General features: G+C 43.0%; 3 protein-coding genes across 4 annotated transcripts; 1 reads left to right on the top strand and 2 right to left on the bottom strand.

Moving 5' to 3' along the window:
• Nucleotides 1-6097: 6097 nt before the first annotated feature.
• On the bottom strand, nt 6098-7318 carry LOC109890211 (transcription factor HES-5-like). The gene is made up of 2 exons (XM_020482198.2): nt 7167-7318; nt 6098-7055 (listed from the first exon to the last, which is right to left on the bottom strand). The coding sequence occupies exons 1-2, from the start codon at nt 7227-7229 to the stop codon at nt 6654-6656; spliced, it is 465 nt and encodes a 154-aa protein (XP_020337787.2). The 5' UTR covers nt 7230-7318; the 3' UTR covers nt 6098-6653.
• A 740-nt stretch (nt 7319-8058) lies between these two features.
• On the top strand, nt 8059-9717 carry LOC109890210 (transcription factor HES-5). Of its 2 annotated transcripts, none has more exons than XM_020482195.2 (2): nt 8059-8251; nt 8857-9717. In XM_020482195.2, exons 1-2 carry the CDS (start codon nt 8114-8116, stop codon nt 9268-9270), a joined length of 552 nt encoding a protein of 183 aa, XP_020337784.1. In that variant the 5' UTR covers nt 8059-8113; the 3' UTR covers nt 9271-9717. The 2 variants fall into 2 exon arrangements, with proteins under 2 accessions (XP_020337784.1, XP_020337785.1); XM_020482196.2 differs by lacking the exon at nt 8059-8251 and adding an exon at nt 8286-8735.
• Nucleotides 9718-15569: 5852 nt separating this feature from the next.
• LOC109891054 (transcription factor HES-5-like) lies at nt 15570-16894 on the bottom strand. The gene is made up of 2 exons (XM_020483346.2): nt 16793-16894; nt 15570-16676 (listed from the first exon to the last, which is right to left on the bottom strand). Exons 1-2 carry the CDS (start codon nt 16853-16855, stop codon nt 16479-16481), a joined length of 261 nt encoding a protein of 86 aa, XP_020338935.2. The 5' UTR covers nt 16856-16894; the 3' UTR covers nt 15570-16478.
• Nucleotides 16895-17316: the final 422 nt, after the last annotated feature.

Genomic DNA, 17316 nt, shown 5'->3' with positions numbered 1-17316 from the left:
TTGCAACAGGCACAGGCCCATCCTGTCATATAGATATTAACACTCACATCTTCAAAACAAAGCTTAACCCTCACAGCACTGTTGTGTCACTAAGTCAATGAATTCTCTAATATAATATAAGTGCATTCAGACTTTATTTTGTACACACCATTAGATTAAAGAACAGATAAATAAATGCAATGGCACACAGGGTGGAATATACTTCAACGAGAAAAGTAATTTACATGTAAATCAAAACTAGTTTGAAAACTATCCAAATTGAAATGCATGCCAATTTCATACATTATTTATCAAATGTGTACAACAAATGTTTTTTTTTCTTGCTAAGAAATACAGAGGGACTGTTAACGATAATCACTTGTATTTAATAATGAAGAAGGACATGATGATTAAATTAATAAGCAGTTTTTTTCTCTAGGCTGTGAGTGGGTAGGGGGGGGATCAGGATTCTCAGCATCATGCCTAGAGGATAATTTAGAGCGGCACACTTCCTTTGTCCATGCGATGAAAGGGGAGAATGAAACAGGAGTGTGGGAAAGCCGAGGAGAGACACGCCACACAGTCACACAGCCCGACAGGCAGTCAGGCAGTGGCCCGGCTCACCAGCTGTTTGATGAAACCAGAGCTGACAGAGCCGACGGCCCAACGTTAGCCTGGGGCTTTACATACAAAGCCCAAGACAGGCACGTTGGACACACACACAATAGCACATACACGTGTGTGTGCGCCGATGCTCATGATCTCATTTGAATCATACCTGTACTAGATACATAAATTATTACATGAGTATGCATTTAATGTTTTCTTATTGGGGTGTCAGTACATACAACGTAAACATATCAGCACATTATCAACACATGCAAATGAATAAATAATAAAACATATCTTTAATTAGAGCTACAAACTAAAGACTGCAACTTTAATAAAACTATTATTGACATTTGACCTATGAAGAGAGTAGATTCTGAGATTTAGAGTACTTGAATTGTGTGTGACAGAGTGTGACAGACAGAGAGAGTAAGAGAGAGAGAGAGAGACAGACAGCAACACAATTAGACCCAAACAAATCATGAGAAAAATAAAAGATATTTACTTGACACATTGGAAAGAATTAACCAAGTACCAGAGACCACTGGAATGCTATTTGGGTCTAAACAGAGAGTAAATACACAGTGGGAGAATACCTGATCACTGTGACTGACCCAAAATTAAGGAAAGCTTTGACTATCTTCAGACTCAGTGAGCATAGCCTTGCTATTGAGAGAAGCCATTGTAGACAGACCTGGCTCTCAAGAGTAGACAAGCTATGTGCACACTGCCCACAAAATAAGGTGGAAACTGAGCTGCACTTCCTAGATTCCAAGAACACAGGATGAGATGTTACTATCCTTTGTGCAAGCACTTCCAAGAGTTAATGAACAGTGAGCCTGGTGAAATTTGGGGAGCGCATCGTCAGTAGTGTACCTTTGGTTCCTAGGGTGTTTCGGCCTTTCACACTATACACCCTCCCCAAAGGCGGCCAGCGACAGGGTGATCAATCCTACGCTTGCGTCCCATTCCCAATTAGTCATAGGAGTTGCCTTGTTGATCATAGCCAACATCCCATGGGACTATGCATGGCAGGGACGTCCTCCTCCCTGAGTCAAGCATTGTTGACTGCATACCTCCTGGCCATCTCACTTCGGGGCCCAGCTGGGGTCTTTCCTCTTCATCCAGAGCCACTGACTGCTGCCTTCTGCCGCCTCCGATACAGCTTTGATTGCCGAACGCTGGCTCTGGCCCTTAATTCCAAGGGCTCTAAGCAGTCTGGTTGTAGATGTTGCCACAAAACCTCTGCAGCCCACCTCCACTGGTCGGACTTCTGTGTTCCAGCCATGATGCCGTGCTTCGGCAGCTAGATCGGCATAGCGCAGATGCTTTCGCTCATAAGCCTCATCTACTGAGTCCTCCCAGGGTACTGTGAGCTCAATGATGAAGACCTTCTTGAGCGAACGGGACCAGAGCACCATGTCAGGTCTTAGGGTGGTGGTTGCGATCTCCGGAGGAAACACAAGTTGTCGGCCAATGTCAGCTAGCATTTTCCAGTCGCTGGTCTCGCTCTAATGGTGTCGAGCCGCGCTTCGGTGGTTTAGCCCCTTCGCGGACAAAGTTTGTCCGTAAGGGGTGTGATGCTGCTGGGGGTGGTAGGGAGTTGGTGGCAGCTCGCTTGTCCTCCAGGGCGGACGCAAGGTTTTTAAGGACTTGGTTGTGACGCCAAGTGTAGCGTCCTTGGGTGAGGCTTGTTTTACACCCCGTGAGAATGTGCCTGAGGTTGGCTGGCATGGAACAGAGGGCACAGTCCGGATCTTCACCATACCATTGGTGAAGATTAACTGGAGTTGGAAGGACGTCATATGTTGCTCTGATGGAAAAGCTCAACCGCCTCGCTTCCATGGCCCACAGATCCTTCCAGCTGATCTTCCTCTTCTCCACACTGTCCCATCGAGTCCACTGTCTCTGGCAAGAGAGACTGCCTTGGCCCACCTTGCAGCCTCCTCCTGATGGCGTACTTCCTGCACTACCATCTTCCGCCGCTCTGGTGCAGTGGCCTTACTCCAAGCAGCACGGCTAGTTAGCCCAAGGCCTCCTCTCCCTTGCTGAACATGACCCACAATGTCAGCATGTCTGAGGGCTGCTGTTGCCTCCTGGACTGCTTTTCCTGGCCTCCATTTGCGCCCAGTTGCCAAGGTCGGCGCGTTGTTGCTCACCACTGGGTCTCGAGATTCATTCAGTGTCATCTGGAGCCTGGTTTTTGAACACTTGAATTCCTCTGTTAGACTGGTGAGGGGCAGCTTGAGGACACCATCTCCATAGAGGCCGATGGTGGTAAGGCATCGTGGCACTCCGAGCCACTTCTTTAAGTAGCCTGTGACTCCTCTTTCCATCTTCTCCACTGTTGAGATTGGAACCTCATACACTGCTAAGGGCCACAACACCCGGGGTAGGAGACCAAACTGCAGACACCAGGCCTTTAACTTTCCAGGTAGCTGGGTGTTGTCGATGGACTGTAGGCTACTACTGATGTCTTTGCGCAGCTGTTGCACCTGGTCTTTGTCCTTCAGGCTTGCATCATACCACCTTCCAAGGCTTTTTACCGGCTGCTCAGACACTGTTGGGATTTGGTCATCTCCGATGAAGAATTTCAGGTCAGAGAGTACTCCCTTCACAATCGAGATGCTGCGTGACTTGGATGGTTTAATCTTCATACGGGCCCAGCTGATGTTCTCCTCAAGTTTTCTGAGCAGTCTCCTGGTGCATGGGACAGTGGTAGTCAATGTTGTAATGTCGTCCATGTAGGTTCTGAGTGGAGGGAGGCGGAAACCAGAGTCGACTCGCTGTCCACCAGCAACCCATTTTGAGGATCTGATGATAACCTCCATTGCCATTATGAATGCCAACGGAGAAATGGTACATCCTGCCATTATACCTACATTCAGGCACTGCCATGAGGTGGTGAACTCTGAGGTGGTGAAGCAGAACTGCAGATCCTGGAAGTACGACTTCACCAGGGTTGTGATGGTGTCCGGTATGTGGAAAAATCTGAAGGCAGACCACAGGAGTTCATGGGGCACAGAGCCAAATGCATTGGCGAGGTCGAGAAAGACTACATGGAGGTCCCTTTTCTCCACCTTGGCCATTTGGATCTGGTGCCAGATCATGCTGGAATGTTCCAAGCAGCCAGAGAACCCTGATATTCCTGCCTTCTGTACAGATGTATCGACGTACGCATTCCTTTGCAGGTACTCGGCCATCCTCTGGGCAATGACCCTAAAGAAGATTTTACCCTCGACATTCAGTAAGGAGATTGGGCGGAACTTGCTGATGTTCACTGCTTCCTTCTCCTTAGGGATCAGGACCCCGCCTGCCCTACGCCACACTTTGGGTATTATCTTATTTTTCCAAGCTGTTCTCATAAGCCTCCAGAGGAACCTCAGGACGTCTGGTGCGTTCTTATACACTTTGTACGGGACTCCATTTGGCCCCGGGGCTGATGCTGTTCTTGCCCCTCGAACTGTGTTTTCCACCTCTTTCCATGTCGGAGGGCTGGTCTCAATATGATGTTCCGGGGGTTCAATGGGTGGGATATCTGATGGGATGGCCGGATGTTCATGTCGCTTTGAGTCAAAGTTTGTTGTTCTCAGGTGCTCCTCTAGGTCTTTCTTTGTTGTTTTTAGAGCTCCGCTTTTTTCCTTCGTGAAGAGACTTTTAAGGAACTTGAAGGGATCTTTATAGAATCAAGTTCTAGTTTGTTCTTTCTTCCTTCTGCGTTTCCGTAGGTTCTCTGCTCTACGGAGGGATGCCAACCGGGTTTTGATATCAGCCTGAAGTGCCTCTATGCCCTCCTTCTCCACTTCCGAGGCCTTCTTCCACTGTTTCTTAAGCTGTCGCCTTCTTGAACGAGGCGCTTGATTTCTTGTTGCCTCCTGGAAACTGGTGGGGTTGGAACCTTTCTCCCGCCTTTTGCCTCTTCCACTCCAAATCTTTCTGTCCCGTACTCATAGATAATGTCCCCCATCCTCTCCAACTTCTTCTCCACTGTGCCTCGAAGTTTCTCGAGGGTCAAGGTAAGGTCAGTATTCACTGTTTCCCACAACTTCTTGTCACTGGCGCCGGGCCACTACACATATGGTCTGTGCCCTGGTAGTCTCCTCTCGACTGCAGGTCTGGGAGGCTCGGTGAGTTCCACTCCTGTTGTTGGTTCCACCTCAGTTGTTACTTCGGTGCTTGAGTTTACATCCTCCATATACAGTGGTACTGATGCACTGCAAACTATGGTTTGCGTCCAGTTGCTGTGCTTCATTCGACTGATTTTATCGCTTTCGCAGAAAGTAATCAATGCGAGGCCTCTGTCTCTCTTTACCCAAACACCCCTTCTTCCCCTGGTGGATCCTCAACCCATGGTGTGATGTAACTTTCCTCCAACCACAGACACATACCTGCATCTGTTTGTGGCCCGCTGTTGCAGCAGAACTTGTGACAGTTGCTGTGGTGTTCTCTTGTGCTGTGCTCTCATTACTCGTAGTCGTTTCTGGTCCAGTCGTTACCATGTTGTCAGCCGATGAGTGTGTGGCCTAACCTCATGCCAAATGTATGACCATATTAGAGATACAGTACATATTTCCCTCAGATTACACAGACCCACAATGAATTTGAAAACAAATCAAATTTTGATAAACTCCCAAATCTATAAGGTGAAATACCACCGTGTGCCTTCACAGCAGCAATATGTGTGACCTGTTGCCACAAGAAAAGGCAACCATGTATCCCATGCAAATTGAGCCCTTTGAATTGAATTGGGAAAGAGAGAGAGAGAGAGAGAGAGAGAGAGAGAGACTTGAGACTTCAGTGGCGATAAAATAATCAATATTACCAATATGCATTGTCAGTATCATTGTTTACATTAGTATGATGTCCACTTGTGGACCCAGTTTAGGTTACATGTCAACAATATGAAAATACAATGTCGTCACAACATAATGTTTCAGTATTTTACTAGGCAAGTAAGTTAAGAACAAATTCTTATTTACAATGACGGCCTAGGAACAGTGGGTTAACTGCTTTGTTCAGGGGAAGAACAACAGATTTTCATATTGTCAGCTCGGGGATTCGATCTAGCAACCTTTCAGTTACTGGCCCAATGCTTTAACCACTAGGCTACCTGCCGCTGCAGTTTGCATGAGGACTCATCATGTGCAATCTGTTCCTTTATAAAAGGATTTCACTTAAACGTGATCATTTTTTATTTAGAATACAATTGATTCTATATTCATCACCAAAATCGGAGTCGACTCCATAAGAGTCATATGCCACATGGCAGGAAGTTTAGATAGCAGAAAAGTATTGTGTACGTCTACTCATAAAGCAGATTCATAGTAGTCTATTTTACAGACAGCTCCAAACAGGGGACAACAAACTATAACGCTTGTCATATGACGTTTGCTGTCCTTCATAAAGGACCTGTTGTTACTTTCCATCTACCCTGTACATTATGACTTTTTCTACATGTCCCATCATCCTGTTTAACTACAACTCCCTTAGAAACACACACACAGTATGGTTACTTTCCAAAACATTTATTGGAATCCATTTTAGGTGTCTGTTCACTTTATCAAGTGAGAATGAAAGACACACAGTGTCAACAATACATTTCACAGCACAACAGTGCCTATGGTGGAACAACAATGTCCCAAAAAGCCTTTACAAAAGACATATCAAAGCATTTGTAAATGTCCTTCATTAGGACAGTACATATAATAGAGTTAAAGCAAGATTTGAGTTAGCTAAGCAACCATACACGTTAAGATATGACCTTTACCAATCATCTTCATAGAAAATGAAAGGACTAAAGAACACATTGGTGCATCAAGTGAGTACAAAACGTATACACACATAAACATACGCGTAAAATATCAAACATATTCTTCATTATGAATTAATACAAATATGTTTTCAGCTTCTTCTCTGAGAACAAATAATCACCTCAGTAGAATTCCGTTCAAATATAACAAGAAAATAATATAATTTCAATATAACGTTTGGAAATGTATTTCCTACAGCAAGAAAGATGGTAAACATCCATCCAGTTTGTGAGATAGTCTCTTTATGCGGTGGTTCTACCAAGGCCTCCAGACTGATTTGTGGCCTGTGATGGCCTGCTTCACTGGGCCCTGGCTGTGGTTTTGGTGTTGGGAGGAGAGTGGAGAGGAGAGACAGATGTCCTGTTCAGCTCTCTGGAGGTTATGGAGCATCATGTCCTTCATGGAGCTGGAAGACAGGAAGTGCAGTGTCTCCCTCCAGCACTGGGAGTAGCCCTCACTGTGGGCCCTCTGAAGGACTGGGCGCTGAGGCTGCAGCTGCTGCTTCAGGAACCCCACCGTCAACTCCAGGATGTCAGCCTTCTCTAGCTTGGCATTGGGATCCTGTTTGTGGAACTCCCTCTCCAGCAGGGTCTTGAGCTGCTCTATGCAGGTGTTGATGCGGTCTCTACGCATCTTCTCCACAACTGGTTTCCTTAGCTGATGAAGAAAAGAGGGCATTCAGTTAGTTATCTGTCCCTTAAGTTCAAATCATGAAGAAAAGGATTCAGTAGTAAACTATGACACAAACATGTTAAAAACAATACTTACTTTATGTTTGTCTTTAGTAGAGAGCATGGTGTTGTCAGAGTCTCTGGTGTAGGTAGGAGCCATTCTGTTAGACAGAGAGTGTGCTTCTCTGAGGAAGGCGAGAAGCTTGTGAGCTGAGAGAGGAGCCCACTCCCCTATTTATAGGAGGCCATTAGCATTACAAAGCCGTGTGTACCAGGCTGGGTTAGCTTTCCCACACTCAGAGGCCAGTGGGTGAGGTGGACACAACAATGGGAGAGGCATCCATTATCTCATGGTTTACTGGCCTCAACAGAGGGAATGGTGCTGCAGATATTAAAGGCACAGACTGAACACGAGCACATCGTTACACTTTTATTACCTGGGAACATTCCTTATCAGGCAGATGGGGACTCAGTCAGACCGTAGACTTGATAAGAGACCTTAAAAGCATACCAAATGAGACACTGCACACTTCACATGGCAGATAGGCAGAGAATAATCACACTAAAGAGATTATTAACATAAAAAAGTAATTGTATGTAAAAAATAAAATAACATAACATAAGGACATAAGGACATGTGCAAATAATGTTAGATAAAGAAAGCCAGATAGATGTCTTGTATTATCTTTCATGATCTTTGTAATGCTTCATCCCAGTTATCCTGACCCCCACATTTACAGCAACAGTTAGTATCATTAATATGTAGGACAAATTGATTATTCATCTAAACCATGTTGGTCATATCTCCCAATGGAGAAAGCACACTTCCAATCTGTCCCTCCAGAAAGCTAAACTGTGTCTCTGTGTGTGTGTGTATTCGTTCATTTTAACTTGACATTAAATGCGTTCGAGGGCTAAAGTATGCAACTGCATCTACCGACAGACGTTGCAGTAAACACAGAATGTAGACTACTACCGTAAAGTGTGAAGTGAAAGGCAACCACACATTCGATTTCCTGTGGAGCAGCGCGTGGATCTAGCTTTATGAGTTATTTGACAAGCACCATGGGTGCAAAATGCATCTTTGATGTTTGTGCTAACGTGTGCCCGGCTACTCCTGTTTCTCCTCTACCTCACCACGTGGTGGACATCAAAGATCCGGAGACAGACTATTTTGCCAAGGTAAATGGTGGGCTGTTGGGCAGTATAGTTAGGCGCCAAGGAAGGTGTGATTAACCGGCACACTTTTGGGTGGCAGCATGTCCCATTCACACACTTATGTTCCTTCCAACAGTGTTAGTGAGACATGGCAAATGGGGGATGTCATCAAATATATGTCGCTGAAATTTTATTGCAGTCTTCGGCTATATGGTTGGCTGTGGAGTGTGGGAAAGTTTCAGGTGTTAAAAAAACACGCAATCAGGTCGGGATGCGCAATAGTATAAATACAGACTCCACAGACTCATCACAAACGTATTTAGATTGGGTTGCTGGTCTGCTGTAGCCTACATATAGCTTTGTGTGAGAGCTCGTTGAAGGATATCCACTCTAAACGTCCCAAGTTGGAACGCCTGTTTCCAAGGGGCTGTTTCTAACGGCCATGGCTCCGTTTGCTGAACGCAATAGGCTTACTTCTGTTTACTCGTCCTGTTCATCCAGTAATAAGGTAAGTAGCCGAATGCTCGGCATTTGACAAGCACAACACCATTTTATTTTCATATTTTTTTAGATTCAGTTTAATTATCACGAACAATAGCCTAATATTTATTTCTTTATCCTTCCTTTAGTTACGGAAGCTCGTTGTGGAGAAAATTCGGAGAGACCGCATCAACAGCAGCATTGAGCAACTGAGAACACTTCTCCACAGAGGACAGATGTGTGGACAGCAGCAGCAGCGCTTATCCAAACTGGAGAAAGCGGATATTTTGGAGTTGGCCGTGAGTTTCTTACAGAAGGAGACCAAAGCGGGCGTTTCGCCCACCTACTCCCAGTGTTTGCAGGATACCCTCCGCCACCTGTCCCTTCACGCACCCCTGCAGGCTGCAGAACAACAGGATATCAAACGCTTTTACGTGCTCCAGAAAACAGCCCTGTCCAGGAGCATGTCAAGTGAACAGCACGCTCAGTCTGCAGCCAAGCGGTCAACATCAAGGTCATCATCACGGCGGTTCCAAGGCTCTCTGTGGAGGCCATGGCAATAGCCTACTGACAACGATCACTGTATCACGAGACTAGGGAAGCGTACCTGAACATTTTGGATCATATTTGCTCCTCTCAACCCAACAACCAATGCTGTCGTTGATTTGTCTTATTTTCAGTATAGGCTTTTTATTGTCAGTTGTTCAACATTTGCACATATCTTGTTTTGATATACCCAGGAAATTGTCTACAGTGTATGACGAACACTGCTTCAAAGCAGTTATGTTATTATAGGGAGTAAGCTTCTGGAATTATTTTGCCTTTTGTAAAGGCGTAATACTCTGTTTTGTTGTATGATGTTACTTCTCTTTTCAAATTCAGCAATGATTATTTTCACATCATGTTGTAATTGATACCACATCATGTTGTAATTGATACCACTTCATGTTGTAATTGATACCACATCATGTTGTAATTGATACCACTTATTAAACATTCCTGATTATTTTCTACTAGCTCTATCGGTTCTGTCTTCTATCTCTTTCCCTCTTATCACACTGACTCAAGGTGCACTAAGCCAATTGTGGAATGAATTTCAACATAATTATCTAAGTAAGCTAACATTTATAAATCTTAGCTAGCAATGGCATCAGTAACTTAGTTTAGAAAGGCTTCGCTTCGTGTGCTGCAATGTACAGTGGCGGGCAATTCTAGTTCAGCACCATGGACAATTCAAGAGCTAATCGCACACCAGGGAGCGCCACTAGATAAGTCTTTTCAAAATGTTCTACACTTTCAGCTGTGGGTATTCACTTTTTGGGCTTAATCCTCACAATCTAAATGTGAAATTTAGCCCATTCATGTCCTTGAGTGAGGAGATTAGTAAATACTAAAGACAGGGGAAAAAGTGAAGAATCAATTATTTGGATTGCTTTTATAGTTTATTAAAATTGACTCAACATGAATAGACAAATAATAGTGATTTAACATCACAACCAGAACTTGGACAATTCTCCAAGACTTATGATACTCTATCAGAGTATAGGAAACATATTTACTGTCTTTATAAAAAGACAACATCCTTGTTTAAAATTAACAATGGGTCTATGTGAGAGAATACACATTTATATGCAATATCTTTAATGCTGAAATTATCTGAATAACATTCACATGAAGCAAATTCTATATTGTTGATCTGACACAGATATATTACCCAGTTTGGGTAAAGTCTAATCACGGAGGAAGTTGAACAGACTGGTACATACTCAATAACTTTTCAATATTACTTTATCACTACAAAATGTAGTGGTATCATATAGACAATCACAAACAGATATAAAACCTATTGTGGTTTAAACATCCTCATGGAGGACAATTCAAGTTATTGTTGATCATTAATTAAAACATAATCAACATAATCAACACGTTTCATAAAACATAAATGATTATTATTTCAATTAACACTTCTAAAATGGAGTGTTCATCGACTGGATCATTTTCATAGAAAAAAAATAAAAAATAAGTTCTCAGTCACAACAAGACTTTTAAAACCTCCTGCATAAGAAGAAGATGAGGAATATATATTCCTATTCTCATTACTGTCCACAACATTAATCTTAGACCAACATGGTCCATTTTGTTTGTTTGAGTGGAGCTCCGGTCTGTAGGACTTTACCTGAACTCTTCTCTTTGCTGATGCTGTGCTGGGGTGGGGGACTCAGCTGAGACAGGTCACTCTCCCTTCTGTTCTTATCAGAGGATGGCTGAAGTATCTTGAAGTGGCTCAGCAGTCTTCTCTGGAATGTGTCTTCACCTCATCCTTGGACAGGAAGTGCACAATCACCTGGACACACTTGGAGCAGTGGAGGCTGTTGAGGGGAGGACGGCTCATAATAATGGCTGGAACGGTGCTAATGGAATGGCATCAAACACATAGAAACCAAGAGTTTGATACCATTCCACCTATTCCGCTCCAGCCATTACCACAAGCCCGTCCTCCCCAATTAAGGTGCCACCAACTTCCTGTGACCTGGAGTAATTAACATGAGGAGGAGCTCACTGGCTGGTACTCTTGTTGTTGTCTCAGGAAGCAAACTGTCATCTCCAGGATGTCTGCTTTCTCCAGCTTGGAGTCAGACTGCTGGTTAAGGATCTCTGGACCCAGGAGAGACTTGAGCTGCTCAATGCTGCTGTTTATACGATCTCTGCGTAACTTCTCCACTGTCTTTCAGTCTTTCTTAGCTGCAAGAAGAGGATAATAATGAATAACCTTATTCTGAAATATGACATTATTGAAATAAATAAACCATTACAATTGATTTAATTTCCTTGAATTTAAATATTTTATTTACCTTATCGGTCAGAGTCAGGTGCTCCTTAATAGATCATGGCTGAAGTGATTGTAGGTGCCATGGCTTGATCTCTGTGCTGTAGATGCCTCTGTGTAGAAAGTGAATCTGATCTCTACTGGCTTCATCTCTCCTATATATAGTCCCAAATCTGCATATGAATGTGTGTGTCTTGGGCTTGTTGGAGTTTCTCACAGTCTGTAGCCAATGGGTGAGCTTGGGAGGACAATAAGGAATGTGGAGCTGCCACATGCTCAATGTTCTTATTTCTGGGGGACAATGGTCACATCTCAGGGGAACAGGTGGAGGGGTGGGGGTGATGGAGAGTGACTAACAGAGCGCTGTGTGACTACCATTATTTTTGATACAGTACAGGTTCAGTCACATTTAAGCACTAGAAGTTGGGTTTGACCTCTTTGATTCTGCTGATATGAATATGTTGTGCTCTCCAAGAGTTTAATTTCAAGGTAGGGCTGCTATTAAGATCCTGTTTGGATCACAATTGACTGGCTGATGATGGTTATTTTTTGTACTTTCTTAGGCTCCTTCTCTAAATTGGCTTCATTCCTTTTAGACATGTGTGTCAAATACAAAACCTCCCAATTATTGCACTCAGTATGATCAATACGACATGAAATGCATAACAAACTATGAAAAACGTGCACATTTAAGTGGAGTCTAATTTATGAGTATTGAAGTGATTGATTATTGATGTTCTTCTTGAAGAGAAAGAGTTTTGTATCTACACACCTTCACTACTTCTGTATTCAGAGAATGGAGGGAATTCTCCTTCAGTGTTGAGAGTTCAGAGGTAGCAGATGTGTCCTCTGTCTTGGGGCTATTGGTTAGTGTGAGTAGAGAGCGGATCTGAGTTTCCCACACTGAGTCCTGTGTGCTGTGATGAATGTACTACTAAAGCTGCTCAGTGGACTAGTAGTGACTGCCATTGGCTCTGTGTTGTCTATAGAAAGAGCCTGACATCACCGACCATCTGGATTCTGGAGAGAAAAACCAGGACTGGCTGATTCAGATCCTGAACTCACAAGATGCTGATACACTGTTATAGAAACATCATTACAATAATTATACAGAAAATAGGAATATAATGCATAATACAAATGGCATTGAAAGTTATCATAATAAAGTTATCAAGAGTAATAAATAACCCCAAATACACCCTCCCACCCATTCTATCCACTGAACAATACAAGTGTGCCTATTCCCCATTGAGACTCACAGGTGGTACTGATGAGGCTAAACAGAGACTCTGCTCTTCAGAGCTTTCCCACACTCTGCCCATTGAGAGAGCTTTTCCTAAACAATTTAAGTGTGTCTTGTTATATGCTAATTCATCTCTACACAGGCAGTTCCCATAAAGCCACTGCAGGTAAAGCCCATTACGGAAATATTTTTATTTTAAAAACTGATAAAGATACACTGTTACAGATAATCAATGCACACCTGTGTGCTTGTGTACACAAACAAATAGTGTGTTTTAACTATACCCAACATACAAACAGTATATAGTGCATTCGGAAAAGTATTCAGACCTCTTGACTTTTTTCACATTTTATTTCGTTACAGCCTTATTCTAAAATGGATTCAATTGTTTATTTTCCTCATCAATATACACACGATACCCCATAATGACAAACAAAAACACATTTTATCATTTGTGCAAATGTCAACAAAAAACAAATTGCGGAAATATGCATAAGTGTTCAGACCATTTACTCAGTACTTTTTTGAAACACCTTTGGCAGCGATTACAGCAATGAGTCTTCTTGGGTGTGACGCTGCAAGCTTGGCACACCAGTATTTGGGGAATTTCTCCCATTCTTCTCTGCAGATCCTCTCAAGCTCTGTCAGGTTGGATGGGGAGCGTTGCTGCAAAACTATTTTCAGGTCTCTCCAGAGATGTTCGATCGGGTTCAAGTCCGGGCTCTGGCTGGGCCACTCAAGGACATTCAGCGACTTGTGCCGATGCCACTCCTGCGTTGTCTTGGCTGTGTGCTGTTTGTTGTCATGTTGGAAGGTGAACCTTTGCCCCAGTTTGAGCGGTCTGGAGCAAGTTTTCATCAAGAATCTCCCTGTACTTTGCTCCATTCATCTTACCCTCGATCCTGACTAGTCTCCCTGTCCCTGCCGCTGAAAAACATCCTCACAGCATGATGCTGCCACCACCATTCTTCACCGTAGGAATGGTGCCCGGAATCCTCCAGATGTGACACATTGGCATTCGGGCCAAAGTGTTCAATCTTGGTTTCATCAGACCAGAGAATCTTGTTTCTCATGGTCTGAGAGTCTTTAGGTGCCTCTTGGCAAACTCCAAGTTGGCTGTCATGTGCCTTTTACTGAGGAGTGGCTTCCGTCTGGTCACTTTACCATAACGGCCTGATTGGTGGAGTGCTGGAGAAATGATTGGTGGAGTGCCATCTCCACAGAGCTCTGTCTGGAGCTCTGTCAGAGTGACCATTGGGTTCTTGGTCACTTCCCTGACCAAGGCCCTTCTTCCCCGATTGCTCAGTTGGGCCGGGTGGCCAGCTCTAGGACGAGTCTTCTTACAAACGTCTTCCATTGAAGAATGATGGAGGCCACTGTGCTCTTAGGGACCTTCAATACTGCAGCCATTTTTCGGTACCCTTTCTCAGATCTGTTTCTCAAAACAATTCTGTCCCGGAGCTGACTTGGTTTTTGACATGACTTGGCTTTTGCTTCTGACATGCACTGTCAACTGTGGGAACTTATAAGAACAGGGGTGTGCCTTTCCAAATCATGTCCAATCTATTGAATTTACCACAGGTGGACTCCAATCAAGTTGTGGAGACATCTCAAGGATGATCAATGGAAACAGGATGCACCTGAGCTCAATTTCAAGTCTCATTGCAAAGAGTCTGAATACTTATTTAAATAAGGTATTCTGTTTTTAAGGTTTTATAAATTAGCAAACATTTCTGAAAACCTGTTTTCACTTTGTCATTATGGGGTATTGTGTGTAGATTGATGAGCAAAAACATAATTTGATCAATTTTAGAATATGGCTGTAACGTAACAAAATGTGGAAAAAGGAAAGGGGTCTGAATACCTTCAGAATGCACTGTAAATACTGGACTAATTGCATTGATCTTGAAGAAGAAGAAGAAGTACTGCCCAAATGTGGCGCAACAAAGCTAATTATCAAAATATGATGTTTTCAACCTTTATTTTGATCATGTTAATATTCTATCAGTTTTCTTCCTGCAAGACACAAAATATAGAACATTTAAAGGCTCATTAGCAATAGATCCCTAGATTTCCCCATTGAGACCCAGACCCTCGCTCTAACCTCTGACAGTCCAGGTTAGAGGTCTGAATCTATTGCCCTAAAGGGGCTCTGTGAGTGCGTTTTCCTGGATTTCCCACGCTCTCTCCGTTCACTGCTTTCAATGGAGGAACAATAGAAGTGTGTCTTATTACACATCACATTATGCAGCCCCGCAGCCGTACATTTTTAAACCACTAAGATGACAGCAGAAGTTTTCTTCCAACACCTGGAGTCACTGATGAACAAACTAAATTCCATTGCAATACATTCTGATATACTAAAAATACATTTATGTAAAACAGGTGAGGTCAGTAAAAACAACATAGCCATGCTTCTGGGAACTCATATTATCAATGATCTCTTTCAACCTACATCACACTTCAGTGATATTATATGTCCAATAAACAGCCTGAATGTTTCATTCGTATTTTTGGACTATATCAAACCAATTCATGTGAAGTTACAACGTGTGACTAAAAAAAATATTTATCGTACTCTGAAAATGTTGAACAAAGCACAAAGAGGTGAACGATATATATTTAGTGTGTTATTCTTTCAAGATAATTCTGTAGAATCTAAACTCATAGTAGGCTTTGTTTGATTCAGCTCCATATGGTCTAGCTCGTAGCTCTATGTGGAATTTGATAAATCAGTAATATAACTGTGATGGAAGGTTGTCAAGAGAAGAATAGAGTAATAAACAACAAGATTTCATTTCATGCATTGTGTATTTATTGATTAGCTCATTGAGTCTCGTCGTTGAAAACCTTAATTTAAGGTAAATATTTCAATAGAAATAAAGTGATTAAACATCACAACAATAAATCTCCAGACATAAGATACTTTAACAGAGTATAGGATACACAGTTAATGTCTTTTGAAAATAAACAAGAGATCTTACAATGAGAGGGAACAGTTTTCTCAGTCATGCTCTAGCTTAGGTTGATCAATATCAAACAGATAACGGCTTCACAGAAGATGCTCAATATAACGTCAACATGACCATATCACGACACAAATGTAGCGGAAAAAACAAACAGTTGTTTTCTCTTATACGTTTTGACCTTTAAACAGATGAGTCATTGACAATCACAAAAAAAAAGGTATGATAAACTACACATTGTGGGTCAAAAGTCCTTATGAAAGATCAGTCAGGTTATTGTTGATCTTGAATGAACACACGATCGACATAACTAACACGTTTCACAAAACATAAAGGTTATGATTTCAGAAATGTGGATAAACTGAAATGAAAAGTCTCAATCACAGAAAGACTTGTAAAAACTCCTACATAAACAGAAGGTAAAGAAGATCTATTCTCATCCATGACATTAACTATAGACCAACATGGTCCATCAAGTTTGTATGCAGCTTCTTCAGGACTCTACCAGGGCCTCCAGAGGGCGCTGTTGACGGGACTCTTCTCTTTACCGATGCTGTGCTGGACTGGTGAGCTCAGCTGAGGCAGGTCACTCTCCCTCCTGTTCTTATCAAAGGATGGCTGGAGGCTCTGGAAGTGACTCAGCTGTCTTCTCTGAGATGGTGTCTTCACCTCATCCTTGGACAGGAAGTGCACAATCTCTTGGACACACCTGGAGTAACCCTGATTGACAGGTGCTTAGCATGAGGATGAGCTCACTGACTGGTACTGTTTCTGTCGTCTCATGAAGCAAACTGTCATCGCCAAGATGCCTGCTTTCTCCATCTTGGAGTCAGACTGATGGTTGAGGATCTCTGGACCCAGGAGAGACTTGAGCTGCTCAAGGCTGTTGTTGATACGATCTCTGAATAACTTCTCCACCACTGGCTTTCTTAGCTGCAAGAAGAGAAGAGGAGAGTCATTAATAACCTTATTCTGATATGGCATTATTGAAACAAATAAACCATCAATCAAAGTAAACAAATGTCCCTGAATTTGAATCTTCAATTTACCTTATTGGTCAGACTCAGATGCTCCTTAGAGTGGATCATTTCTGAAGTGATTGTAGGTGCCATGGCTGGATCTCTGTGCTGTAGAGGTCTCTGTGTAGAAAGTGATCTGATTTCTACTGGCTTCACCTCTCCTATATATAGTCCCAAATCTGCATATGAAAGTGTGTGTCTTGGGCTTGTTGGAGTTTCTCACAGTCTGTAGCCAATGGGTGAGCTTGGGAGGACAATAAGGAATGTGGAGCTGCCACATGCTCAGTGTTCTTATTGTTGGGGGACAATGGTCAGGTCTCAGTGGAACAGGTGGAGGGGTGGTGGGTGATGGAGAGTGACTCACAGAGTGCTGTGTGACTCTGGGAAAGTGGTGACCCCCAGATCTGCTGCCTGATGTTGGGATCAATGACACTGACAGAGCACATACTCATCATCACAATTTACATGTGAGATCGACGCAGATCCTCTACATTAAAACTCTTGGTGTTACCCAAATCCTTTAGATTGTTGCATTTTGAAGGACAGTCTGCTAT

The sequence above is a fragment of the Oncorhynchus kisutch genome, linkage group LG5, assembly GCF_002021735.2.
Source record: "Oncorhynchus kisutch isolate 150728-3 linkage group LG5, Okis_V2, whole genome shotgun sequence".
Taxonomy (NCBI): Eukaryota; Metazoa; Chordata; class Actinopteri; order Salmoniformes; family Salmonidae; genus Oncorhynchus; species Oncorhynchus kisutch.
Note: the sequence above shows the minus strand (reverse complement) of the source record. Positions and strands in the feature narration are given on the sequence as shown.